The 26,576-nt window shown below is 42.0% G+C and overlaps 2 protein-coding genes and 1 long non-coding RNA gene across 6 annotated transcripts in view; 2 read left to right on the plus strand and 1 right to left on the minus strand.

The window, feature by feature from the left end:
• Positions 1-3,532: 3,532 nt before the first annotated feature.
• LOC137361671 (uncharacterized) lies at positions 3,533-5,928 on the minus strand. Its single transcript, XR_010972317.1, has 2 exons — positions 5,059-5,928; positions 3,533-3,764 (listed from the first exon to the last, which is right to left on the minus strand). It is a non-coding gene; the product is annotated as an uncharacterized lncRNA (long non-coding RNA).
• On the plus strand, positions 4,478-11,769 carry sgk1 (serum/glucocorticoid regulated kinase 1). Of its 4 annotated transcripts, none has more exons than XM_068026338.1 (13): positions 4,478-4,584; positions 6,533-6,611; positions 6,983-7,055; positions 7,150-7,199; positions 7,319-7,376; positions 7,477-7,560; positions 7,795-7,926; positions 8,226-8,338; positions 8,546-8,669; positions 9,584-9,679; positions 9,787-9,942; positions 10,326-10,415; positions 10,564-11,769. In XM_068026338.1, exons 1-13 carry the CDS (start codon positions 4,551-4,553, stop codon positions 10,729-10,731), a joined length of 1,257 nt encoding a protein of 418 aa, XP_067882439.1. In that variant the 5' UTR covers positions 4,478-4,550; the 3' UTR covers positions 10,732-11,769. The 4 variants fall into 4 exon arrangements, with proteins under 4 accessions (XP_067882439.1, XP_067882440.1, XP_067882428.1 ...); XM_068026339.1 differs by having other exon boundaries at positions 4,523-4,607; XM_068026327.1 differs by lacking the exon at positions 4,478-4,584 and adding an exon at positions 5,544-5,972.
• A 37-nt stretch (positions 11,770-11,806) lies between these two features.
• Positions 11,807-26,576, plus strand: part of slc2a12 (solute carrier family 2 member 12) — a 159,595-nt gene continuing 144,825 nt past the window's right edge. The window contains exon 1 of the mRNA XM_068026311.1: positions 11,807-14,656. The gene's annotated coding sequence lies outside the window, so the exon portion shown is untranslated. The remainder of the gene's footprint in view (positions 14,657-26,576) is intronic.

The following is a 26,576-nucleotide window of genomic DNA, read 5'->3' on the forward strand; positions in this document are numbered from 1 at the left end:
AATACACGAATGATTTAGATGAGGGAACTAAATGTAATATCTCCAAATTTGCAGATGAAACAAAACTGGGTGGGAGGGTGAGTTGTGAGGAGGATGCAGAGAGGCTTCAGGCTGATTTGGACAAGTTGAGTGAGTGGGCTAGTGCATGACAGATGCAGTATAATGTAGATAAATGTGAGGTTATCCACTTTGGTAGCAAAAACAGGAAGGCAGATTATTAACTGAACAGCTATAAACTGAGAGGGGAATATGCAGCGAGACCTGGGTGTTCTCGTACACCAGTCGCTAAAGGTAAGCATGCAGGTGCAATAGGCAGTAAAAAAGGAAAATGGTATGTTGGCCTTCATAGCAAGAGGATTGGAGTACAGGAGCAGGGATGTCTTGCTGCAATTATACAGGGCTTTGGTGAGGCCACACCTGGAATATTGTGTGCAGTTTTGGTCTCCTTATCTGAGGAAGGATGTTCTTGCTATAGAGGGAGTGCAGCAAAGGTTTACCAGACTGATTCCTGGGATGGTGGGGCTGACATATGAGGAGAGATTGAGTTGGTTAGGGCGGCACAGTGGCGCAGTGGTTAGCACCGCAGCCTCACAGCTCCAGCGACCTGGGTTCAATTCTGGGTACTGCCTGTGTGGAGTTTGCAAGTTCTCCCTGTGTCTGCGTGGGTTTCCTTCGGGTGCTCTGGTTTCCTCCCACAGCCAAATGACTTGCAGGTTGATAGGTAAATTGGCCATTATAAATTGCCCCTAGTTTAGGTAGGTGGTAGGGGAATATAGGAACAGGGATGAGTGTAGGATTAGTATAAATGGGTGGTTAATGGTTGGCACAGACTCGGTGGGCCGAAGGGCCTGTTTCAGTGCTGTATCTCTAAAATCTAAAAAAATATATATATGTATTTGCTGGAGTTCAGAGGAGTGAGGGGGGATCTCATAGAAACCTATAAAATTCTAACAGGACTTGACAGGGTAGATGCAGGAAGGATGTTCCCGATGGTGGGGGAGTCCAGAATCAGAGGTCATAGTCTAAGGATATGGGGTAAACCTTTCAGGACTGAGATGAGGAGAAATTTCTTCACCCAGAGAGTGGTGAGCCTGTGGAATTTGCTACCACAGAAAGCAGTTGAGGCCAAAACATTGAATGTTTTCAAAAAAGAGTTAGATATAGCTCTTGGGTCTAAAGGGATCAAAGGGTATGGGGCGAAAGCCAGAACAGGCTCATGAGTTGGATGATCAGCCATGATCATAATGAATGGCGGAGCAGGCTCAAAGGGCTGAATGGCCTACTCCTGCTCCTATTTTCTATGTTAGACAAGCTTGATCCTGTTCCCACTCAAAGCCCACATGCATTCACTTCCAATAAGAAGCTGCAGGATAATGACCAAGAACAAGGAGCTACAGGCTATTTTCACCTCCCTAGCCCAGGGATGCTCCATCCATTTGTAGTGCCCACCTTAAAGCTCCAACTGAGGATGGCTAACTCAGCACAAATCTGAGTCTTTCCAATCTAAATGGTTCAGGATATTAAGTGCCAGCTTGACTAAGTCGGCAGTACTCTCGCCTCGGAGCCAGGGGTTATGAGTTTCTGCCCATTGTGGACTTGAATACATGATCTAGACTGGCAGTTCCATGCAGTATCTAGGATGTGTGACATTGCAGGAGATGTCGTCTTTCTGGTGAAACATTAGACTAAGTCCCTTTGTGGCAGCTCAGGTGGATGATGCAAAAGATTTATTTTATTCGTTCATGGGGTGTGAGCATCGCTGGCTAGACCAGCATGTATCGCCCATCCCTAACTGAAGAAGAGCAAAAAAGTTCTCCCTGGTGTCCTCTCCCAACATCAGTAAAAACAGATTATTTGGCCACTCATCTCATTTGTTACTTGCGCTACCCTTGTTTTTTCTTTACCACACCAGATGGTGCATTTACCCACTAAAGCCATTGGGCGAGCTTTCACTCCTTTAGCTAATGAAGTCATCTGAATGAGGTTACTGTTTAAGCACTCCCAGTTTGCTTTAATTTTTAATATAATAATGGAGCCAAGGTTTACAATTTCTTTGTAAAATGCAGTAAAATAAAACATATCAATACATTGCAAGCCACAATGTAAAAAAAATGTATTCAGTTCAAATTATTTATTTCATTGTGGCAATCACTGAAGGACATCTGCTCCCAATAAGACCTGCGGAAAATAGTATAAAGGTGTTCCTGTGAAGCAGTTCCCTTTCTCTCTCACTCCCCCTATAGAATCACAGCAAATAATACAGCTTAGAGTGTCTTTCAAGGTTGGAACACACTACCAGGTGAATGAATTACTTGAACTTCTCCTGGTTTCTAAGCTCATCATCTGCACCCTGTGATATATTACTGTCTTGTAACAACTCTTGACTTTCCAATCTGCTCTGGCACCGAGAAGAAGTTGTGCATGTATTTAATTTGTAATAGTGTCAAAATTATTCTGTATGCAAAAACACAAAAACATTCTATTGGTCTGGGTGAGGTCTGGTTTCTGCTGTGTTACTGAAATTGTTCAAATGTTTGCAAAACCTTGCAGAATATAATGAAATAGAGTGAAAAGCTAGAAACAGTGGAAATCCAAGGAGACCTGGGGGTCCAGGTATGTACATCATTGCAATGTTATGAACAGGTACAGCAAATAATCAAAAAGGCTAATGGAATGCTAGCCTTTATATCTAAGGGACTGGAATACAAGGGCTAGAAGGTATGCCAAAGCTATACAAAACCCTATTTGGACTACACCTGGAGTACTGTGAGTAGTTCTGAGCACCACACCTTAGGAAGGATATATTGGCCTTGGGGGCAGTGCAGAGTAGATTTACCAGAATGATACCTGGACTCCAAGGGTTAAATTATGAGGAGAGATTGCACAAAACTAGTAATGTATTCCCTGAAATGTAGAAAGTTAAGGGATGATTTGATTGAAGTTTTCAAAATATTAAGGGGAACATACTGCACAGAGAGAAACTATTTACAGTGGTTGAAGAGTCTAGCACTAGGGGACATAATCTAAAAAATAAAGTCAGACCTTTTGGGGGTGAAATTAGGAAACACTTCGACACACAAAGGATGGTAGAAGTTTGAAACTCACTTCTGCAAACTGCAGTTGATGCTAGATCAGTTTAAATTTTAAAGCTGAGACTGGTAGATTTTTGTTTGCCAAAGATATTATGGCATATGGGGCAAAGGCATATGGCGTTAGGATATGGGTCAGCTATGATCTCATTGAATGGCAGAACAGGTTCCAGGGGCTAAATGACCTGCTCCTGTTCCTATGTTCCTATTATGTTTCATACTTAAAAGATATCGATTTGTTTGACATAGGTGCTGAGTTGGGAGTAACAAGAACTTAAAGGCATCATTGCCCCTCTTACATTTAACTACTTGAATGAAATATTGTGAAGGAAAAAAGCTACTTAAGTTGTTCTGTAAAAGTACAGAAACCCAGGAGCGAATAACAAGATCATAATCTACCCCAATGGATTCAAAGGATGTAACAAATTCAGAACTCAAATTCGTTTGATTTATAATTATTATTTTATTTGTTCCCTGAGATCAGAATATCTGTCAATTGCTTTTTGATATCTCCGTGTTTAATTTTATGTGCAGATTTTATTTCATGTTCGCGGTAAGGGCAACTGTAAGTGATGTTGTTCAGACGAGATGTATGTCTGATCTCATTACCGCAAAGTTATCGAGAAATCATTTCCACTTCATTACTGGCGAATTGGTTGTCTCCTACATTTTATCCTGAAAAGCAGAGTGCAAGTTATTTCCTCCTGCTCGGGCACAATGAAAAACGCATGTGCACACTCAAGTTCTTTGCGCTGAATAGTTAATCACAGAAAATTATGTATTAGTTTATAAAATATGGACCTCTGCACTGGACCCTGGAGAGGCACAAGAGACAAGATAGTCCAATTCACAAACTGTTGCTGTGAACTTAGCACCACTTCTGTCCGACTGTCTTCCTTGAAGGAAACCTGTGGTGGATGCCAGGAATTAGCAGGGGGCGCCTCCTCCACCCTAGAGGTATCCGGTCCCTGAGAAACAGTCTCAACAAGTCTCTTCCACGCAATTGCCTCGGTGCCCAACGTCCTGGAAGAGGAGAGAGCACCGGCGCCACCAGAGTCCCTGCTGTGTCTGTGCTGACACTGAAGTGGCCCACACACACCTCAACCACTGTTAGTTCATTTCCCCCCTCAAAGTAAGAAGAATCAGTCTGAAATCACGGCCTGCTAACAACGGTTAACTTACGCAAATTAAATGTTGTTTTAAAAAAAGCGACTGTAATTGTTAAGTGGAGGTCAAGTACATATAATTCGAGGGCTCCGCTTTTAACCAAGAGTAAAGTAATCAGCCCCTTACGTTGTGGAATTTATAACCGACGCACAGAGATAAGTTATCTATGTAAATGCAAGTTTAATTAAAGGCACTTCGCCTATATATTAAACTGCTTTCTGCCTGCGAGCTCTCCGTCAGTTCCCAGTGGATAGTGTGCGGCCTGTCCACAAGTCTTAACAAGTGGAAATAACCATGAAAACTTCAACAGAGAAGATTTCTTTCACAGGTTAGATATCTTTTTCTGCTGGGGTGAGTGAACTGTTGTAATATCGAACAGTAACTGTAAGAGGCGATCTTTAGCACAAGTAGCCCAGTCTTTGCGGTGAAGGGAAGGACTGGCTTGGTAAAAGCCGATTAGGTTCTTGTGTACCTGAGCCGGCTTTACCACTTCCCTTCTTGGATCCGCTCTGGCTTTCACTGGCTGAGTATCAAAGGCCTGCTTGTGGCTCAGCGGGAGGGGAGGAGGCTGGAAGCGAAGGGCGTGTAATGTAGACTCCAGATTGCCACGTCGAAAGTCAGCAGGGGAGAAAACTCAAATGTTGTGGAAAGAAATAAATGCTACTTTCTTGGAATGTGTGATTTGCAAGTACAAGGTATTCCGCAGGCCGAATCGATCTTTTTCTTGCATTTGGTCTGAACACTAAACATAACCCGGCCCAACCCTTGCCGACCACAATTGGAATCAATGCAGAATACAAACCTCCTCACTTCCTCTGAAGTGAACACCCAGATTTACACTGCTTTCTCTGAGATACTGCTTATATCATAAACTATTCTGAGGGTGGTTTAATTTTGATCCCAATCGTTTTGTACGAGTTATTCAGTCCGTACTGTATTTGCAGTTTGTGAAAGCTGGGAGTGATATAAAAATCACACATTACAGTGTGGAGGGGCTGACAGCAACTGCGAAACTGGCCTGTGGTAATCCTTGTGGCACAGGCGGGCGAGGACTGCTGTGTGCAGGGCTTTGGCTCTTGATGTTGCCCGGAGCTGGTCAAGCGTAAAGGTTACATTTTGGCAAAGTCATGCTCCGGAGCCAACAGACCAAGGATGTCAGATTCTCACTGGCCCTCCCCCTCAGTCCCGCACAGCAAGTACGGGGAGTGTGGGAGATCCGAATCAGTCATAAATTGTGATTTTACTAGTTGGTTTAGGAAACAGAAAATCACTAACAACTTGTGTTTGCAATGAGAAATCTTTTCCTCTTGTGAAATTGAACATTCTTCCATCATTAGAGGTTGTGTGATGACACATCTCCCTGTTAGAAGGCAGTTATGCTTAATTCTGTTCAAACTGAAATAACTGAGCTAATCTGAACGTTTTGTGATACCCGAAGTTGCAAAAAACCCCAGCAAAGTGGCCAATGCCATTGAACAACTCTCACAAATACACAAGTATGCAAATTTCATGAACAGCCCGAAGCTGTTCTCACCAAACCAAGTTAAAGTTTGCACCATCATGTGGGTGCTGCGAGGTGATCTGATAGTAAACAGGTGGGAATATAGAGCAGGGCAATGTTCCCAGCAGTCTGTGACAGGTCCAGAAAGTTGCTAAGTTGCTGTGCTGGCTGTTGTTTGGATTGTGTGACGCTCGCGTTCCGGGAGGAAGCCCAGGGTGAGTGATAGTGACAGGCTGACTCAGAGAGGTCAGAACCGCCCGGCACCGCTACATTGCTCACATACCACCGCCCCCACTCCTCTCTCCTGTCTGCATATATATATAGCCAACTAGGGAGCGCGCTCGATGCTTCTCACAGTCGGCAATCTGGTACAAGGACAGTGCAGGAACTATCAGACACAAATCTCCAGTTCCCAATAACAGCCATGACTGTCAAATCCAGCTCCTCGGGATCTACTCTTACTTACTCAAAAATGAGAGGGGTGGTTGCGATACTTACTGGTAATTTTTGTTTTCAAATCACTAGATTTTTGTAAATTTTATATAATGTAAAAAGACTGCAAGTTGCAATCGTGTACGTTTAGATTTTAAGATTCCCAAAGCAGCATTTAAAAAAAAGTTCACCCTGAAGATATCTAACTTTTAATTGTTGATGATAAATGACTTTTTAAACCGGCAAAGGAAGCTGCAAAAAGCAACTGACAGATGGTTCGATTTGTTTGGGTCTTGGAACTATTTATTGTGCTTCTTATTCACAGTACCTTTTTTTTTTACAGCTTTTATGAAACAAAGGCGAATAGGACTGAACGATCTCATCCAGAAAATAGCAGCCTCTCAGACATACGCTTGTAGACAGTAAGTATGTCCTACCTTACTGTCACTGACTACTTGTTGCAGTATTACCGGGTACAGGAGCTGTCAGTAACGCTAGCTGGTCGCGGGCGTTTTAGGGTGGTAATGGAAGAGGATTGGGGGTTAGTTTGCTTCGATGTTGGTTCTAGCAGAGCCTGTTGCCCTGACAAATCTCAGCACCTGGCTCCTCATACAATAGCGCGTCTGTTTGCACTGAGACATCTCCGGCTAATTTCCCTCGTTCAAACAATTCTTTGTGTTCACTAAGATCACAGTCTGATTCATACCAGAGCGTCGGATTGGGGACAGGGTCTGAAAGGCACTGCGGCTTTGGATCAGTTTCTAATGGGTTTGTAAATTGTTTCTTTAACCAGCCCAGACGTTCCAGCCATGTTACACGTCAATCCAAAAGAAACTGAAACGAATGGGAACAGCGGGTCTCCTCCAGTGAGTATAAAGGATATCATGGATCTTGATTGCTTCTTTTTCATTACTCTTCACACGAGCCTTGTTAACTTTCTTTTTGTGATTCCTCCTGCAGCCCAGCCCTACAACAGCCCAGATCAATCTCGGTCCTTCCTCTAACCCTCAGTGAGTGTCAATGGATCTATTCATTGCTGCCATTAAAACAATATTTTTGCTGTTCACTGGACTGATTTCACCCTCGGAATGCAACAGTTTCTAATTTCTTTTTACACTCTCACCTATAGGGCCAAGCCAAGTGACTTCAACTTTCTGAAGGTCATCGGAAAAGGAAGCTTTGGAAAGGTTTGTAACACTTTTGCTAAAATGTGACATAACCAATTATAAACTGTAAAATCATTTTTTGGGTAGTGTTTCTCTAAATATATGGCAATCTTTTGAACAGGTCCTCCTTGCGAAACATAAATATGATGACCAGTTCTACGCAGTAAAAGTCTTGCAGAAAAAGGCCATTTTGAAGAAAAAAGAGGTAATAATTTATTATTATTAATTTATTATTATAATTTAATCATTCTGTAACTTCCTGCTGCATGGAGATGTTTTTAGTGTATGGGGAGTGCACATAGTGGGCTTAAACTCAGAACCCCTGGCTCTGAGGCAATTAGCATACACTAATTCTGTCAAGCTTGCTTGGACTTGAATGAATATTCACTAGATTCACTTGAGTTTGTCACTCATTTCTCGTTGTATTTTTCCATTTAAGGAAAAGCACATCATGTCAGAGCGCAATGTCCTGCTGAAGAATGTGAAACACCCTTTCTTGGTGGGGCTCTACTACTCATTCCAGACAGCCGACAAACTCTACTTTGTCCTGGACTACATAAATGGAGGCGAGGTAAGCCACAGGGGAATGACTGCAGAACGGGATTTCCTGCCCCAAGTAACAGCAGTGTGAAAGAGTCATTTATTTTAAAGGGGAGATTTAATAGCGGACATAGAGGGCAGTATTTAAAATCAGTAACTGTAATTAGCTGCTGAGTGAGAACATTGTGGGGGGGTCTGGGGGGGTGCGGGGGGTGGGTGTGGTGGTGACAGGCAATTTCCTTTTACTGTTGCTATGTAACACAAAAGGGAGTCATGATTGTTTTCCGATCAATTTTAGTTTATTTTTTGTTGGTTTGTTTTCTTCTACAGTTGTTTTATCACCTCCAACGTGAACGTTGCTTCCTTGAACCACGAGCCAGGTTTTATGCTGCTGAGATTGCCAGTGCTCTGGGCTACCTCCACTCTCTTAACATTGTTTACAGGTGAGTGAAACTTAACTAAAGAAAGCAATCTTGTGGTTAAACTGTAAAATACATCTTGAGAAGTAACAAAAATTAAACAGCACATTTTTAATTGTTCCATAAATATATATATATATTACTCAAATCACTAAAACTACTAAAGTTTGTGTTATGGTAGATGTAGATTAGAGTGGATTGTAAGTAGCTCTCCATGTTTTTATCTTGTAGAGATTTAAAACCTGAGAATATTTTACTTGATCGCCAAGGACATATTGTTTTGACTGATTTTGGCCTTTGCAAAGAGAACATTGAATCAAATGGTACAACATGCACTTTCTGTGGAACACCTGAGGTAAGTGAAACATGTATCTAATGTGCCTCAGAGGCATTTTTATGAATTCTCTTTATATTCGATTGTTAGCCCAATCATTGTCTCCTTCAGATAACATTTTGAATCAGTAATGCATTTAGCTTACAAAGCTGCTGCCATCATTGGTACTGACTTTGGAGGCTGCACTGTAAGGTTATTGAGGTGCTGTTGCTGCCCCTGAAGACAGAGAGATACACTTAAGAAGAATTATTTATCCTCAGTGCCTCTGGTAGCAGTAGTGCCATTGCTTTTTTCTGGCTGTGGCTAAGTTGAGTTAGCAATGTGTTTTTTTTTATTGCTTTCATGCAGGAACTTCCCCAGCCATTGGGAAAGATCTGATAGATGCTCAACAGCTGTGCTCACATAATCCTGAGTATGCACAATTGTTATTTTTGTTTCTGTAGAATGCACTCTGTAGTATAACTAGGTCCAGATAGGGCTAGGAACTAAAAACAAGAAATGCTGGAAATACTCTGCAGGTCTGGCAGCATCTGTGGAGAGAGAAGCAGAGTTAGCATTTCAGGCCAGTGTCCCTTCGTCAGACTCTTCATCTGATGAAGGGTCACTGACCTGAAACATTAACTCTGGTTCTCTCTCCACAGATGCTGGCAGACCTGCTGCATATTTCCAGCATTTCTTGTTTTTATTTCAGATTTCCAGCATCTGCAGTATTTTGCTTTTATTTTAGGACTAGGAACTAAGCCTTTTAGAATCAACTCTAATTTAAGTGAAACATAAAGTGACACTTTTTAATGGACTGTGAAAGTATCAACAGACACATTTCTATAGTGAGTGTTTGTTTTCTATCCTGTCTGGATAGTACCAGGGTTTGTTAATTACTTTGCGATGTGAAAGACTAATTGGTTTAAATTATTTCTTCATTTATTCTTTTACAGTACTTGGCCCCTGAAGTTTTACGCAAGCAACCCTATGACCGAACGGTTGACTGGTGGTGCCTGGGTGCAGTTCTCTATGAGATGTTGTATGGATTGGTAAGTATCATCAATGCATTATTAGACAAGCAATCAAGATGTTTCCTTAATTTACAGCATTAGAGATTATTGTAAATTAATGATGGTTTCTTTGTATTTTGATACAGCCACCATTCTATAGCAGGAACACTGCTGAGATGTACGACAATATTCTGAACAAGCCACTACTATTTAAACCAAACATCTCCAATGCTGCCAGAGACCTGCTGGAGGGTTTGCTGCAAAAAGACAGAACAAAACGCCTGGGTGCAAAGGAGGACTTTGTAAGTAAACTATTGATTAAACTATTTTCCTAATACCTTATAACTGTGTGGGAAGCTACTTGTGTAGTGTAAACACACCAATAAAGCTGAGGCACTTCACACTTTTTATTTCTGAAGTACTCTGTATTGAGGTCTTGAATACTTGGGAAAAAATCCTTCGATTCAAGGTTACCTGATTGAACCCATTCTGATCACTAAATAAACGTAGTGGACCATTTGAGTAAAGCATGTTCATTTTAAACTGGGCAGGATATATAAACATGACCAGTTGCTGTGCTCCTACATTTTAAAACCTAATTGTGGAGCTAAATAAGTAGCTTTAGCCAATCAGTCTTCTCTTCAAAAAGTCCTTTTTATTTGACTGTAATGTTCTCTTTCTACAGATGGATATCAAGGCTCACATCTTCTTTACTCCAATAAACTGGGTTGATTTAAATGCCAAGAAGCTAACGCCTCCATTTAACCCTAATGTGGTAAGTAACTAATTACTCACATAAGTAGATTTGTGTGGTTAACGCAATTAAAATAGTCCCAAGTTTGTTTCTTATTTGGGGGTTATGTATAAAATTACAGCAAGAATAAAAAGCTGGAATTGTAATTTACTTTTTGTAACTATTCTAGAGTGGACCTTCTGACCTGCAACACTTTGACCCAGAGTTCACAGAGGAGCCAGTTCCAAACTCGATTGGTAGATCACCTGATAATGCTCTGATTACTGCCAGTGCTAAGGAAGCATCTGAGGCTTTCCTGGGATTCTCATATGCTCCACCCATTGACTCCTTCCTGTAGTGAATCATCAAACTGAATTGTCTGATGGGGTTTACCTTCACCGAGCTCTATTTTAGGTTTACCAAGAAATGGGACTTACCTGGAAGGAAAATTACACATCTCATTGGCAGCTGCCTGGCCTTCCATTCCATTTCTGAGGTGACGTTGAAATGTCCAAGGAGAATTCGCTGCTCAGTGCGTCTGGTAGATGGCCGCAGCAGTTCTGTGCTGCTGCACACCAGAAGAAGGTCCATTAATCAAAGGGACAGAGAAAAAACTTGCTGTCATCTGTCACACCATTTGAAGATCTTTTATTTAAACCTGACTTGAATAAGGATGGTGATAGTCTGAAGACTGTTCTTTCAGCTACATGTGCCTTTTGCAATCAGCAAGGTTGTAGGCGTTGGAGTGGTCACGTTCAATTGTGGTGTCACAATATATGGAAATGTGAACAATAATGCAAGTGTGGTTTAATCATGGCCATTGGACCTAATGATTGCTCTATGGTCTAAATATTGACTTGAATGATTTTGATCGACACAGCAGACGCTACACAATGGGGTTTATTCACATCTACACTAGGAAGATGAGATGAAATGTCGATACTGTCTCTGTATAATTTAACCCCCACTCCCCCCAAAATACACACACACACACAATTAATCTCTAAAATAGTTCACTACAATATGCTTGAAGCATTGCTGCTATAGGTAGAACTATAAATTTTGTTTCCAGGACCAAAATGCCCCACTTGTGTTGTCTGTCCTAAAACTTCCAACTGGCTTCTGTGTGCTGGTCATCCCATATGTATAAAATAACTTTTTTTGTTTCTATTGCATTCCAGATTTTAATGGTCGTCTCATTTCAGCTGTGCATATGTAAAGAAATCTGTTCGTTGTGATCCATTGCTGCACTAGTTTTAATGTGTATATTTAAGACATTACAAGTAATGTAAATGGTTTTTCTGTATAATAGACTGTAATTTTAATTTGTTTTGAAATGTACACATTCCTGAACTAAGGTTCAGTTTGCAATAAATGTGAAACTATTTTAAAAATATATTGCTGTCCAGTTTTGTTGCTAAGTATAAATGATGCACCACTGTTTAAAATTTCAATGCAAAAGCAATTTTGCATTAAAGACATAAGCAGTTGATTGGATGTGTTTTCAAACAACAAATTTATACTTTCTCATGGGTCAGCAAAGGAGTCTGTTAAACAGCTAACCCTATTTAAGGCACTTCTCCATTTTCTCGAATTGCATGACAGCGGAGTCCCATGATCTCTGAGTGTCACTCTTTCCTTTTTACTTCCATCAATGTGCCACTAATGAGTATCGGTCCTGTTAGCATTCCAGTGGAAAATCAGTGTTCATTTTTTGTGTCTCTGCTCTTGAAATCAAAGAAATGTTGGGTTCTAGGTGTTATTAGGGGTCTGAGCTGCCTTTATATTGGGTTTAGTGGGACGGTAAGGCTATCAACTATAGATACAGTTGGTATCAACCCCAAAGTAAACTTGCTAGCTTTAGCGAGTCTGAGAAATTTACTTTGTTGTTGCCACTGACTGCATGAGATCCATAGAACAACAATGAAGCTGATAGGAAAGCAGTGTGCCTCTTTTGTTTGCTATTGGCAGTAGTCTCAAGAGCTCCAGTGTTTTAACATGCAACTCTTTCACACTCCAGGATTCAAAGTTTCAATTATGCTCTCTTTTTCGAACTCCTGTACTAACTTTCAACATTTTTCCACCCCTATGTGTTTCTCTCTTGCTCTATAATTTACATCCTCTGTGTTTAATGCATTGGTGAAATGAGGTAATGGATAATTCTAGTCATGAAAGCAGAAATTTCTTGGACCGGTCAATCTAATTTGACTCGCATCATATGTTTAGATCAGGAAGCTGTGCTGAAAGTTATTTTAATCGCTGCTCTCTTCAACACTATAGAAAAGAACTTGTTCATACTCTCTCTGTAGGTACAGCAGGCCTTCCCTGTTAAAATGGATAGTGTTAACTGAAAAGTAGGATTGGAGGTAGCTGTGAATGTTAAGGGCTGTCTGGGATATTTATATAAGAAAAATGCAAGTTGTTATATCACCTTTAGTGTATAAAAAATATCCCAAGGCACTTGACAGAAACATTGCTGGACAAAAATTGACACTGAGCCAAAGAAGGAGATATTGGGAGGGCTGACTAAAAGCTTGGTCCAAAAAGTAGGTTTAGTGAAGGTTTTAATAGAGGAGAGAGGTGACACAGTTTAGGGAAGCAATTCCAGAGCTTAGAACCTAAGACAGTTGAAGGGCACAGCCAGCAAAGATGGGGTGAAGGGGTTGGAGGTTGCAAAAGAGGCCAGAGTTAGAAGAACATAGAGTTCTGAGGAGGTGTGAAGGTAAAATAGTTGGTTCTGATTATTTGGGAGACCTGTAAAGTTTCTATGCATTACTCTCCCTGAGGTTTTATAACTGGAGAAAAGTTTGCAGACTGCAGGAAACTCCATATTTTGATCTGAAATTTGGACAAATTCATTGAAAGCTACTATCAGGAATTTGTGTGAGTGTAGGAAATTGTACTATTACTTGCAAATGAGACCAGGCCCTTCTCATATTTGCCATATTTACTTCTTTTGAGTCAAAGAACACTCTTCTGTCACAACAATCCACGGTGGGAGTGAGCACTTGTCTTGCAGGATATAAGGTCTCAGTGATGTTGACAGCCAATTTATGTTGTGTTTTGCAGCTTGCTTTTACTATCAAGCAAGATCTGCAAACATGAGGGAAGTTTCAATCACAACTTTTAATTAACTGCCAATATGTATGACACAGCATCTTACAATACTACTTCTACCAATTGCAGAATAGTGACATAATAGAGAAGTATCAAAATAAGTAAAGTCGCCAAGAATGGGAGTAGAATTTTTAATATCCTGAATGATATAAATTCACATGTTTAATAATGTGTGACAGTTTAATAACCTGGTTTAATTTCCCAGCACATTAGGAACCAGTGACAAACATTGTAATAATGCGGATCCAGAAATGACGGCTTTGATCAGTTTAATTTAACTTGTTATAGATGGCTTTAAGACTTTTAATACTCTTAGGTTAATATATTAGATGAACTATGATGAGCTCGGATCATGGGACAAGCCAGTGGTATTTCAGTCTTCATTTATCAAAATCTTAGAAAATGTATTGACTGCAGACATCAGTAAACAGTAACAAGCTGCACAATAGGCTATATATATAATATATATATAATCCAATCCTTCTTCTTCTTTGGCCTCCTTGTCTCGAGAGACAATGGGTAAGCGCCTAGAGGTGGTCAGTGGTTTGTGAAGCAGCGCCTGGAGTGGCTATAAAGGCCAATTCTAGAGTCACAGACTCTTCCACAGGCGCTGCAGATAAAATTGGATGTCAGGGCTGTTGCACAGTTGGCTCCCACGACTTGTGATCAATGTCACAGGACTTCATGTCACGTTTGCAGACGTCTTTAAAGCGGAGACATGGACGGCCGGTGGGTCTGATTCCAGTGACGAACTCGCTGTATAATGTGTCCTTGGGGATCCTGCCATCTTCCATGTGGCTCACATGGCCAAGCCATCTCAACCGCCGTTGACTCAGTAGGGTGTATATGCTGGGGATGTTGGCCGCCTCGAGGACTTCTGCGTTAGAGGTGCGGTCCTGCCACCTGATGCCAAGGATTCTCCGGAGGCAGCGAACATGGAATGAATTGCGACGTCGCTCTTGGCTGACATACGTTGTCCAGACCTCACTGCCGTAGAGCAAGGTACTGAGGACACAGGCTTGATACACTCGGACTTTTGTGTTCTATGTCAGTGCATCATTTTCCCACACCCTCTTGGTCAGTCTGGACATAGCAACGGATGCCTTTCCCATGTGCTTGTTGATTTCTGCATCGAGAGACAGGTTATTGGTGATGGTTGAGCCTAGGTAGGTGAACTCTTGAACCACTTCCAGAGCGTGGTCGCCGATATTGATGGATGGAGCATTTCTGATGTCCTGTCCCATGATGTTTGTTTTCTTGAGGCTGATGGCTAGGCCAAATTTGTTGCAGGCAGCTGCAATCCTGTTGATGAGTCTCTGCAGACACTCTTCTGTGTGGGATGTTAATGCAGCATTGACAGCAAACAGGAGTTCCCTGATGAGGACCTTCCATACTTTGGTCTACGCTCTTAGACAGGCAAGGTTGAACAACCTGCCATCTGATCTTGTGTGGAGGAAAATTCTCTCTTCTGAAGACTTGAACACATGTGAAAGCAGCAGTGAGAAGAATATCGTAAACAGTGTAGGTGCGAGAACACAGCCCTTGTTTCACACCACTCAGGGTAGGAAAGGGGTCTGATGAAGCACTGCTATGCTGAATTGTGCCTTTCATATTGTCATGGAATGTGGTTATGATACTTAGTAGATTTGTTGGACATCCGATCTTTGCTAGTAGTCTGAAGAGACCATGTCTGCTGATGAGGTCAAAGGCTTTGGTGAGATCTATGAAAGCCACGTAGATGGGCATCTGTTGTTCGCGGCATTTCTCCTGTAGCTGGTGAAGGGAGAATAGCATGTCAATGGTAGATCTCTCTGCTTGGAAGCCACACTGTGCCTCAGGTTAGACATTTGTGAGACGTGATAAGGTGTTACATAAATGCAAGTTTCTTTCATTCAAAGTCATTTAAAATTGCAAACAAGTCTGTCCATTGAGGAGGTACGCCGGTATGGTCCACTAAAAATACTGATGTATCGATTAGCTGCACACAAAATACTTTGAAAATTGCCTGATATGAATAAAATACTATCTAGCAATGAAGCTAGATCCACAGGATAAAATTATATAAAATTTATTAGAAGTAAAAAAGGGATCAATTTTATTTGATTTTAAAATAACTTCCTTATTCAACAGGCTCCATCTTAAACATAAATCAGGAAAGGTCCTCATTAGGTATGTGCCGAGATTTAATTTCAAGATTTATTTCTGTGTCTTCTGCCCACATTAGAATAGTGACTACACTTCAAAAGCACTTCACTGGCTGTAAAGTGCTTTGAGATATCCAGTCGTCAAAAAAACTCCTATATAAATGCATATACAGGAAAATAATAACTGATTTCTTCTAATAATAGACTGTTTATACAGAGTCATTTAATAAACTTACACTTCTTGACTTTATGGAGGAGTGCTGGACATGCCAACTAAAATGTTTTATTAACATCATATGGACAGCTTTTCTAATTATATTTGAATAACAGCGAAATATGTACCAAATAAAGTTAACAAAATTAATAAGAAGTGTTTTCCCTTCTGCTACAGAGGTAGGAAATCATTTTTCCAGATACAATAAAAGTATCAAGAGTAAACCCCCGAGTAACAGTCTCCTAAAATATTTAATTTGTACCATGAATCCACAGAAATAGTGATTGGAGGAATGTGCAGCAGGATTGAGTGCTACAACATCCCTTGGCTAGATGGTAGAAAAGTTAGCCATGGTTTTGGCTCCTGATTACTGTCCATGACCTCTGCATGTAAGAGATGAAATTGATCTTGGATGGTAGTGCCAAATGTGTAGTGAATGAGCAGCCTGCCTGATATTGGACAAGGTGTCAAATCAGCTGCTGATTTGCTATCACCAATTTTATTCTGCCGCCCAAGACGACATCCGCTCGCATAGAATTTTAAAAATTCATTCTCGGATGTGGGCAGCACAAGCAAGACTGACATTTATTGTCCATCTTTGGTTGTCCTCAGAAGCTGATGGCACACCTTTTTAACCACTGAATAAGATTTGGTATGACTGGGTGGCTCAAAGGGCAGCTAGGAATCAACCAGGTTGGTGTGTAAGATACAGGCCAGACCAGGTAAGGACAGCAAGTTTCTTTCCCTAAAAGACATTTTGTGAGGAAAGATCAGGTGTAGTTGTGATGTCCCTCATAATCTGATAAACTACAAACAATGATTCCCTAGATTCCCAGCATGACATTAGGCCTTCAGAAAATGAGGAAAGGAAAGGAGAAAACTGCGGAGAAATATCCTATCCTGCTTTTCCTTTTCTTTACAGATTCCACATTATTGCCTTCTATCACTACTACTTTTCTCAGAAACGGCCATCAGATTTCTCAATACCTGCCACCAATGTCTTTCTTAAATTGGCTGGCTGGAGGTACATTTCAGCTTTTGACAAGACTGTTCCTGACAGTTATCCTTCCGCAATCCCCATGTCATGGTGAGCTTCATTGCTGAGTGCTGTTCTATGTAATTAACCATGCAAAAGGCGGCAAAACGTACAAAGTAGAACACATGGGTTTCAGGAGGACAACTTACTTCCTGTGGCAATAATGTTGCCAACCTCCAGGATTGTCCTGGTGTCTTCAGAATGAAAGATTAATGTCATTGATACAGTTCCAGCAACACGGGGGAAAAATGATAAGAGTATTAAAAATATATATTGGAGATGGGAACAAAGTCGATCAGCTAATCGGGAAACAGAGAGTCTCTTCACTTTCCAATTGGAATGGGAAGGCGGTACACTGCAAGGATGGACATGTCAGGCGATCAATGGCAGGAGAACTTAAGAACAAAAGAACATAAGAAATAGGAGAAGGAGTAGGCCAAACAACTCCTCGAACCTGCTCCGCCATACAATACGATCATGGCTGATCTTCTACCTCAACTGCACTTTCCCGCAATATCCCCATATCCCTGATTTCCTTAGTGTCCAAAAATCTATCGATCTCTGTCCTGAATATACTCAATGACTGAGCAGTCACAGCTCTCAGGCGCAGAGAACTCCAAATATTCTCAACCCTCTGAGTAAAGAAATGTTTCCCTATCTCAGTCCTAAATGGCCTCCCCCTTATACTGAGACAATGCCCCTAGTTCTCTGATTCAAAAGCATTAACTTATGCACTTTCTACTGGCTGGCACTTGAATCTCCATCCTCTGGTTAGAGTTCATGAACTCTACTGTGAATACTATCATTATGTTCTTAATATAACTTTAAACAAATTGTACTGTACTTGAAATAATTCTTAGAATTAAAAGTGTACGAATGTTAATTAAGCATTTTTCTTTTATTATAAACTGTGAGCGAAGGCAGATTGTACATTATTTGGTAGTAAGTAGCAGGTTTCCTGAGGTACGAGGGCTACCCTATAGCTAACAGTTTTCACGTCATAAAGCCTCATTCAAAGTATGGTGGACTTAAGACTACAGCCTAGAGTTTGCCAGTGTCATTAAACTTAAGACCAATGGTAAATGTGTGATAGTGATCAACAATGCCAGCTGTATCACATTTGATTAATACCTTTAGCCCAATCACAGCAAAAGCGCTGAATGGAGAATTTGTTTTTAAGTGGTAATGTGTGCAGTAAACCAATTAATGGGCGGATGAGACACTTAATAATCATGCACCCTACACTGCTGTAGTAATACAGTGCTAGTGTAATGCAATTATCTCTCTCAGATGGGTGTTACTCGAGAGGCTGCAGTGAGAAAGCTGGTGTCTTCAGTTAAAGGTGAGCTGCTACAAATTTTCTTGCCACATTCCATATTTCCAGTGCACTCACTAGCACCAAACTTGACAGAGGAGGAACGGCAAAAGCCGAAAAGAATTGACTGTGGTGTAGATTACATGTAAGGTATATTGTCAAATTCTGGCAGCCTACTATATATCAAATCTGCTGTACGAGGTTGAAATACCTGGTAATGACATTAGAGTAGCACCTAAGAAAGCTGAGGTTCATCAGGACTCTTTGACATATCTATGCCATCTTCGTTAGGCTGATAGGGTGGAACAATGGTGCAGTGGTTAGCACGGCAGCCTCACAACTCCAGCAACCCGGGTTCAGTTCTGGGTACTGCCTGTGTGGAGTTTGCAAGTTCTCCCTGCGGCTGTGTGGGTTTTTTCTGGGTGCTCCAGTTTCCTCCCACATGCCAAAGACTTGCACGTTGATAAGTAAATTGGCCATTGTAAAAATTGCCCCTAGTGTAGGTAGGTGGTAGGAGAATTGAGGGACGGTGGGGATGTGAGAGGGGAAAAATGGGATTAATGTAGCATTAGTATAAATGGGTGGTTGATGATTGGCGTGGACTTGGTGGGCCAGAGGGCCTGTTTTGGTGCTGTATCTCTCTATGACTCTATCTCCAGCAAACACACAACATCCCTATAGTATTGGCAGTGTACATAAAGTCGGTATGATCCTCAATTATTATACATCGGGTTCCTTGCATGCTGGCATTGAGGATATTAGTAGTACCAGTCAGCTCGCTGCCCACAGATCTTTCAAGAAGGTTATAGATGCATTATTTAGTCGGGCCAATCTCTTGCCACTCACCAATAACAGCTACAGCAGAATTCAACAGAACTACTGTCTGTCTCTGAGTTCAGAAAATCATCCACTGTACCCATGTTGTAACTTTGCCCTTGTGTACAATTTGGTGTTCTATGTCACTTGAAACTAATTATATTTTTATTTCAACGTGGACATGGCAGGGCTGATTAGCACAGATTGCGAAATCACGACCCGCAGCCCACAATTTCCAAATGAAACTGACTTGTTCTACACTTACATACTCAGTTCTTGAAGTATCATCTATTGCCATATGTACTCAGCTCAACATTCAAGTCAAGTGCAGTGCATTTATTTCCTATATTGTGTAGCTTTTTAATGTTAGCAACTTGAATTAGTGCCAGTCTAGTCCTGTTACTTGTTCTTTATATCAGCTAGGTGACGCCTAACCTACCTCTCCTTCTAGCTGACTCTCTTACGGAAGGAGTAAATTTTTTAAAATTTATTTGTTCATGGGATGTTGGCATCACTGGCCAGGCCAGCATTTATTGCCCATCCCTAATTGCCCTTGAGAAGGTGGTGGTGAGCTGCCTTCTTAAACCGCTGCAGTCCATGTGGGCTAGGTACACCCACAGTGCTGTTAGGAAGGGAGTTCCAGGATTTTGACCCAGCTAGTGTGCTGGTTGGATGCAGTGTTTCACTGACAGCCTGCTGAGATGGGCCCTGTATGACAACCAGTGAGATGAACAGTCACAGTCCAGCAAGGTGGTTGCTGATTGGTGCTGCCTGTTGGCTGCCATCTCCTCCAATGTTTGGCGCACCATATGCTTTTAAGATGAGAATGGCCTTTATCCCTGGATCCTTCCACTATGGTTTGCAGTGCTTGGTTTGCAAAACCAGACCTCTCTCTCTTATTCCCAGCTTTACAGTAGTTTTGATCATTAAATATCTGCTTTTGTTTCCCACTACTAGATCGGCTGTTTTACTGAATTGAGTTCACAGCTGATTGAGGATTAGTGCTTCTTATTTCATTCGCACGAGGATTAATACTTTCATTGGCTGTCCTGCTGAGTGGCAGGTCTCGCTCACTGAACACAAAATATCGTGTAGAACCAGCAGACTCTGTTACTCTGGAAAAGTTTCAGTAACCCACAGTTGACCCCGAATACCACCAACTGCAATTTACAGGATTATTAAACACAGAAAAATAGATGAAATTGAGATGACCATTTCCAGGTCGGCTTCCACAGTTATTGTCACACATTTCAGGGTTGCATTAGATATTGCTTCACTTCAGTGTAGCTGGTCGCTCTCCTAGTGTGATGAGGCCAACTGAAAGCCAACTAACTAGTTTATTTTACATGAAGTACATGAATAAACACAATGCTGTTTTCACAGGGAGATTCAATCAATTCTATCTTGCTCCTCACATCATAAAATGTAACAAAATATCTAACCACCCCCTTCTAATAAAGGCTAGAATTACTTACAAATTAGCAGACCCTGAATTGATTTACATTAAAATTTTATTACTGGCTATAGACATTCATATCTTAGCCAGGAGACTCAAGCTTCCCTGATTGGCTAAAGAGAAAGTGAGACCTCTCTCTTGTCACTTTGTCTGTTCCAGACCCAACTCTGCAGAGAGATAAAGTCTGACCTCTGACCCCTCCCTCAGATTTTTGTGTTCAGGACTGGTTTGCTGAACTGCCTATCTAAACCTTCACATTGAGTGGGACCCATCTTCCCTAGGAGTGTGAGTTATTAAGGTAAATAGTTCCCTCTGCTGGATGAAAACTACCCTCACATTAAAGATGTGAACAGCTCTAAATAGAGTCATAGAGAGATACAGCACTAAAACAGGCCCTTCGGTCCATTGAGTCTGTGCCGACCATCAACCACCCATTTATACTTCTTTGGCATCCTTATCTCGAGAGACAATGGATAAGCACCTGGCGGTGGTCAGTGGTTTATACTAACCCTACGTTAATCCCATTTCCCTCTTACATCCCCACAATTCTCCGACCACCTACACTAGGGGCAATGTATAATGGCCAATTTACCTATCAACCTGCAAGTCTTTTGGTGGTGGGAGGAAACCGGAGCACCCGGAGAAAACCCACGCAGACACAGGGAGAACTTGCAAACTCCACGCAGGCAGTACCCAGAATTGAACCTGGGTCGCTGGAGCTGTGAGGCTGCGGTGCTAACCACTGCACCACTGTGCCGCCCTAAATCTCAAAATGTTACTGGCATATTCACAGACTTAATCAGTTTGTTGAGTTTAGACAGTGCAGATAATTACCTCACACAGCAGCTGCCATTTTAAGGTAAAGAGACAAATAAGAAAATATTATGTTAATATTGTTCAGTGTTTTATTTTTGTTGGAAAGTAAACAGGTGAAGTTACAGATTTTGCTTTTCAGCCCACTTGTTACTTAGCATACAAAACAATAAAAATTCAGTGAATAAAGGGACAATTAAACAAGAACAAGTATACTATGGGTTGGATTTTAAAGGCTCTCTGATGTTGGGAACAGTGGTGGTGGGGAATGAAAATAGCCATGGAGGAGGCCCACCACCGACCCCGATGCCGGATGGCCCCGTACCGATCTTGGCGGTGAGGCCTCGTGGAGGCTACCCCGCCACTCAGCGACGGGACCACGATTTCCATATTTAAATTAATTTACCTACCTGAATTAATGAAGGTCCCGTTGCCTCCTTATTTGCGGCACCGATCTTCATTCAGGCAGCCGGCAATGCCGCGCCTTCGAATCCGCATTCGGGGAAACAAGAGCGGCACCTGTGGGGCAGGAATGATGTGTAATGTCATTGGTGGGGTGGGAGAGGTCATGGAAAGCTTATTTTCTTCATTTAAAAAAATTTAAACTTCAGTGTACCTTTAAAATTTAAATGCTTATTGAGGGCTGAAACCCCTTAAAAAATGGTGCCAGCACCGCCATCGCCCCACCCCCTTCACTAGATGTGCTAATGAGCCGCCGCATTTGGAATCATGGCCGGTCCACGACATGGGCCCCGTGTGTGTGCGCCACAAATATTTCCACCCGCCACCTATTTTGGCGGCTGCTTTTAAAATGCAGCTCAATATATTTTTATGGGGTTTCTTGTTCAATTCATTTTAGTCTTGTATAAGCAGGCATATTGGTCCAGCATAAATTCCCGTGCTACCCCATAGTTTACCCAACCAAATGAATGGGAAATTGTGAGCAGCTTGTCTGGAATGTCTCCATACGTGCAACCGACGAATATGGCTTTCCATGATAATGCACAGCTGGCAAATCATCCTTATAATTCGGGCAAATGTCTTGATATGGTGCTACAATTTCTACAGTTGTAAAGGGGAAGTCATGCCTGATGAACCTGATTAAATTTTTTTAAGAGCTGACTGAAATAGTGGACGGGGGAATGTCTATGGATGTTATTTAAATGCACTCCCAGAAGGCATTTGATAAAGTTTCTCACAAGAGACTGTTAACTAAAGTTGAAGCTCCTGGTTAAGAAAGTAGCTGGGTGGAAGGGACAAAGAGTAGGGATAATGGGCAGGTACTCTAATTGGCGGGATGTTTAGTTCAGTTTAGTTCAGAGATGCAGCACTGAAACAGGCCCTTCGGCCCACCGAGTCTGTGCCGACCATCAACCACCCATATTTAACTAGTGGTGTCCCACAAGGTTGTGTTTTGGGGCCTCAAATATTCACTCTACTAATTAACGACTTAGATGATGGGATAGAAAGCCACATATCCAAATTTTCTAATGACACAAAGATAGGTAGTGTTATAAGCAGTGTCGATGGAAGCGCAAAATTACAAAGAGAAATTAATAGATGCAGTGAATAGGCAAAACTGTGGCAAATGGATTTCAATGTAGGCAGATGTGAGATCATCCACTTTGCACCTAAAAAGGATAGAATAGGGTACCTTTTAAATGATGAAAAGCTAGAACCTGGGGAGCGCCAAAGAGACTTGGTGGTCAAGGTACATAGATCATTAAAATATCATGGACAGGAACAGAAAATAATCAAAAATGCTAATAAAATTCTGGCCTTTATATCTAGAGGACTAGCCTACCCGGGATAGAAGTCATGCTTCCGTTATACAAAGTCCTGATTAGATCAGACCTGGAGTATTGTGAGCAGTTCTGGGCACCACACCTTATATAATTCGGAATATTGTCCATGGAGGAACTGAAGCCTAGATCTACTAGAATGATATATGTGGACTCCAAGGCTTAAATTTCAAGGAGAAATTACACAAACTAGGATTGTATTCCCTGGAATTTGGAAGGTTAAGGGGTGACTTCATCGAAGGTTTCAATATATGAAGTGGAATAGATAGGGTAGATAGAGAGAAACTATTTATGTTGGTTGCGGAGTCTAGTTCTAGGGGTCATAGTCTAAAAATTATAGCCATACCTTTCAGGAGTGATATTAGAAAACATTTATTTGTACACAAAAGAGTGGTAGAAGTTTGAAACTCACTTCTACAAATGGCAATGCTAGGTCAATTGTTAATTTTAAATCTGAGACTGACAGATTTTTGTTATTGAAAAATAATAAGGACTATGGGACAAAGTTGGGTAAATGGAGTTAGGTCACAGATTAGCCATGATCTTATTGAATGGCAGAACAGGTGCGAGGGCAAAATGACTCACCCCTGTTCCTATACTGCCTGAGTACTTTGATTTTGCACAAGAAGTTCTGATCATTGTGAGGGTGCTGGATTCTGACCAGATTGAAACAGTAACAAATAATGTGTTGCACACATCCACTCCTGTAATAATATGCCCAATTGCTTCGCTGATTTTTTTGTGCTGAAGTCCCTTTACTGGTGGAATTTAAATTTGCACTACACCATTGTTTAAAAAAAAGTCTTGTTACTTTCTGCATTCCCTTAATGTAAGCATGCCTGTCTTGGCAATGAATTAGTAAATGCAGAAGTAACAATCTCAGGGAATTATAACATTTGAGATTTTGGTCCAGTTTCTGGAGTATTGAGGAACCTAGAGTAAATAAGCAATTTACAAAAAAACATCCTCCACCTCTTCCCCCGCCCCCCTCCCCCCCGCCCCCCCCCCCCCCCCCCCCCCACCCCATGTTCCCATTTTTCACTCCTCGATTCAGCCTGTGGAAAGGTATAGTTCCCTCAGTCATGCCCAATCTGACACTTGCCAGCAGTCATTTTTCATTCTTTTATTAATTTACATAGTAAGTTGAACACCTGAGGAAAAACTGAAAGCTGTAAGTATAATATAGAAAAAGATTAATTTGTTGCTTTCATGCCACTCTAAACCTCAGCTTGAATCTACTGTAGATTGGAAGGTGGCAATGTTTACAAATTTAGGGAACGCCACAAAGCGCTTCAAGGTTCATTAGCACCATCTAGTGGAATCTGTATGTCACAAAATGAGTCAAGGCTCTGGATGGCCCAATCCAATATGTTAACAACCTGCTCATTCTCCTCTTGGAACTAAACTTAACCCAACCCAGCCAGGTGGGAAGAAAGATCTGTCTTTTTACCAGGTATAGGGGCCCTGCATACTGAAAACTTGAATAGTATATGTGGAACTGTAAGACAAAGGTGCTGCAAATTGCTGTTCAATTGCCAGTGCTCTCATTTTACCCACCTCCCCTGCACAGATCAATGAGTATTTCCATGACAAGTATAATATGGATTAGATGCAGATTAAAGATTAATTTAAACTCACAAGATTTGCTTCTCTGCAGCTTCTCGAAATGGAATTCCTCTTCTAACAAAAAAGTTCTGCATGTTTGCAAACCTTGTTGACCACAAATGGATTTGTGACCTGCAACTAGAGTTATACATGTGATCTGTGAAATTTGTGATTTTGAATAGAGCTATGAAGATTTTTGTGAAGGCAGATGCCGCTATTCAAATTTTCAGAAGCTCCTTTACTGTTTTCCTGATGCCCCCTTGAAGTTGTTGCGAAGCAATAGTGGGTATAATTTCTGTGAGGGTTTTCCGAATGATCAGTCATAACTATCTCAGAAAATCAGCTCTGGAAATGCCGGAATTATGGCTGATCAACCCCTGGAAATTCCAGGTAGAGTTTTTGTTTTGTGCTACATCTTTACATCCTCTTCAGACCCTTATTCAGTGGATCTTTAAAACATGTCAGTTCTGATGAAAGATCATGGATCTGAAACATTATGAAGAATTTTTAAGGCCCTGTCAGGGGTGGTCACGGAGTTTGTGCAGGCACTAAGAATAGTGCTGTCAGCTGGCGTGCCAGTTTCCTGACGCCGTTCCCGCTTCTGGCAATTTTCATCAGGATTGGGGAAGGTGGACCCCGGCAACCTGCCCAGCTGTGAATAAGGCCAACTGAAGTAGTTAATGAAATCACTGAGAACTCGTTGAGGGCCAGTTTGGGATTTTGGTGAGGGCACATGGGTTGCATGCTGGGCCAGAGGCAGACCAGGTTTATAAAGGTGTCAGCACACACGGAAGCCAGTCATGGCCACACCATCAACTTGGGTGGGCCCATAAAAGGCAGCACAGCTGAGAGCGGCAGGCAGCCATTGGTATACAGTTGCCATCGGGTATGCACAGGTTGCGGTGAAAGTGGTCTGTATGCGCTTGGGCAGTGCAGGGGGTCGTCACCCGCCTGGCATCCTGTGGGCATAAGAGGAGTGGGCGAGGCTTCCAGACATAATAAGTAGTCCACCTGAGCACAAGGAGGCAGCAGTTGGCAATGGGAGCGCAGCTCTCAGATTTTTGGTCCAATCATGATGAGGATCAACATCCTCAGCTGGAACAGTAAAACCCTAGGCATGAGGAGGGCAGCAGAGAGGGACGAGTGGCAGGAAGGCAACGGAGGCCATACCCTCAGCATAGGATCTACCGCCAAAGACAGAGCTACCTGGACATATCAGAGCAGCAGTGCCACAGGAGACTGCACCTATCCAGCAGATGGTCACTGTGATTTGTGCCCTCCCCTAGTGTAGGTAGGTGGTAGGAGAATTGAGGGAAGGTGGGGATGTGGTAGGGAATATGGGATTAATGTAGGATTTGTATAAATGGGTGGTTGATGGTCGGCACAAACTTGGTGGTCCAAAGGGCCTGTTTCAGTGCTGTATCTCTCTATGACTCTATGACTCTAAGAGCTCACACCTTGCAGCACTGCTCACCATTCCCTGCCAGTAACTGTCAAAGACACTGTGGTTTTGAGCTTCTTCGATTCTGGCTCCTTCCAAGGACATTGATGGTGTCTCGCAAACAGCTGCACACCATTGTGTCTCGCAGGTCACTGGTGCCCTATTTGTGTGAGCCGGGCAGTACATTCAGTTCCAGACAGATGGTGCCTCACAGGGTTTTGCCTTCATCCCCAGGTATAGGACATCATTGATTGCACCCATGTGACCATCAAGGCACCAACTGACCACCCAGTGTGATTCATCAACAGGAAGGGCTTCTACTTCCTCAACATACAATTGGTCTGCGATCACAACAAGAGCTTCCTGCATGTGTGTGCTTGCTTTCCTGGCAGCTGCCATGATTCCTTCATCTTCCGGCAGTCCAGGGTGCCGCAGATCTTCACT

This window comes from Heterodontus francisci, chromosome 3 (assembly GCF_036365525.1).
Source record: "Heterodontus francisci isolate sHetFra1 chromosome 3, sHetFra1.hap1, whole genome shotgun sequence".
NCBI classification, from domain to species: Eukaryota; Metazoa; Chordata; class Chondrichthyes; order Heterodontiformes; family Heterodontidae; genus Heterodontus; species Heterodontus francisci.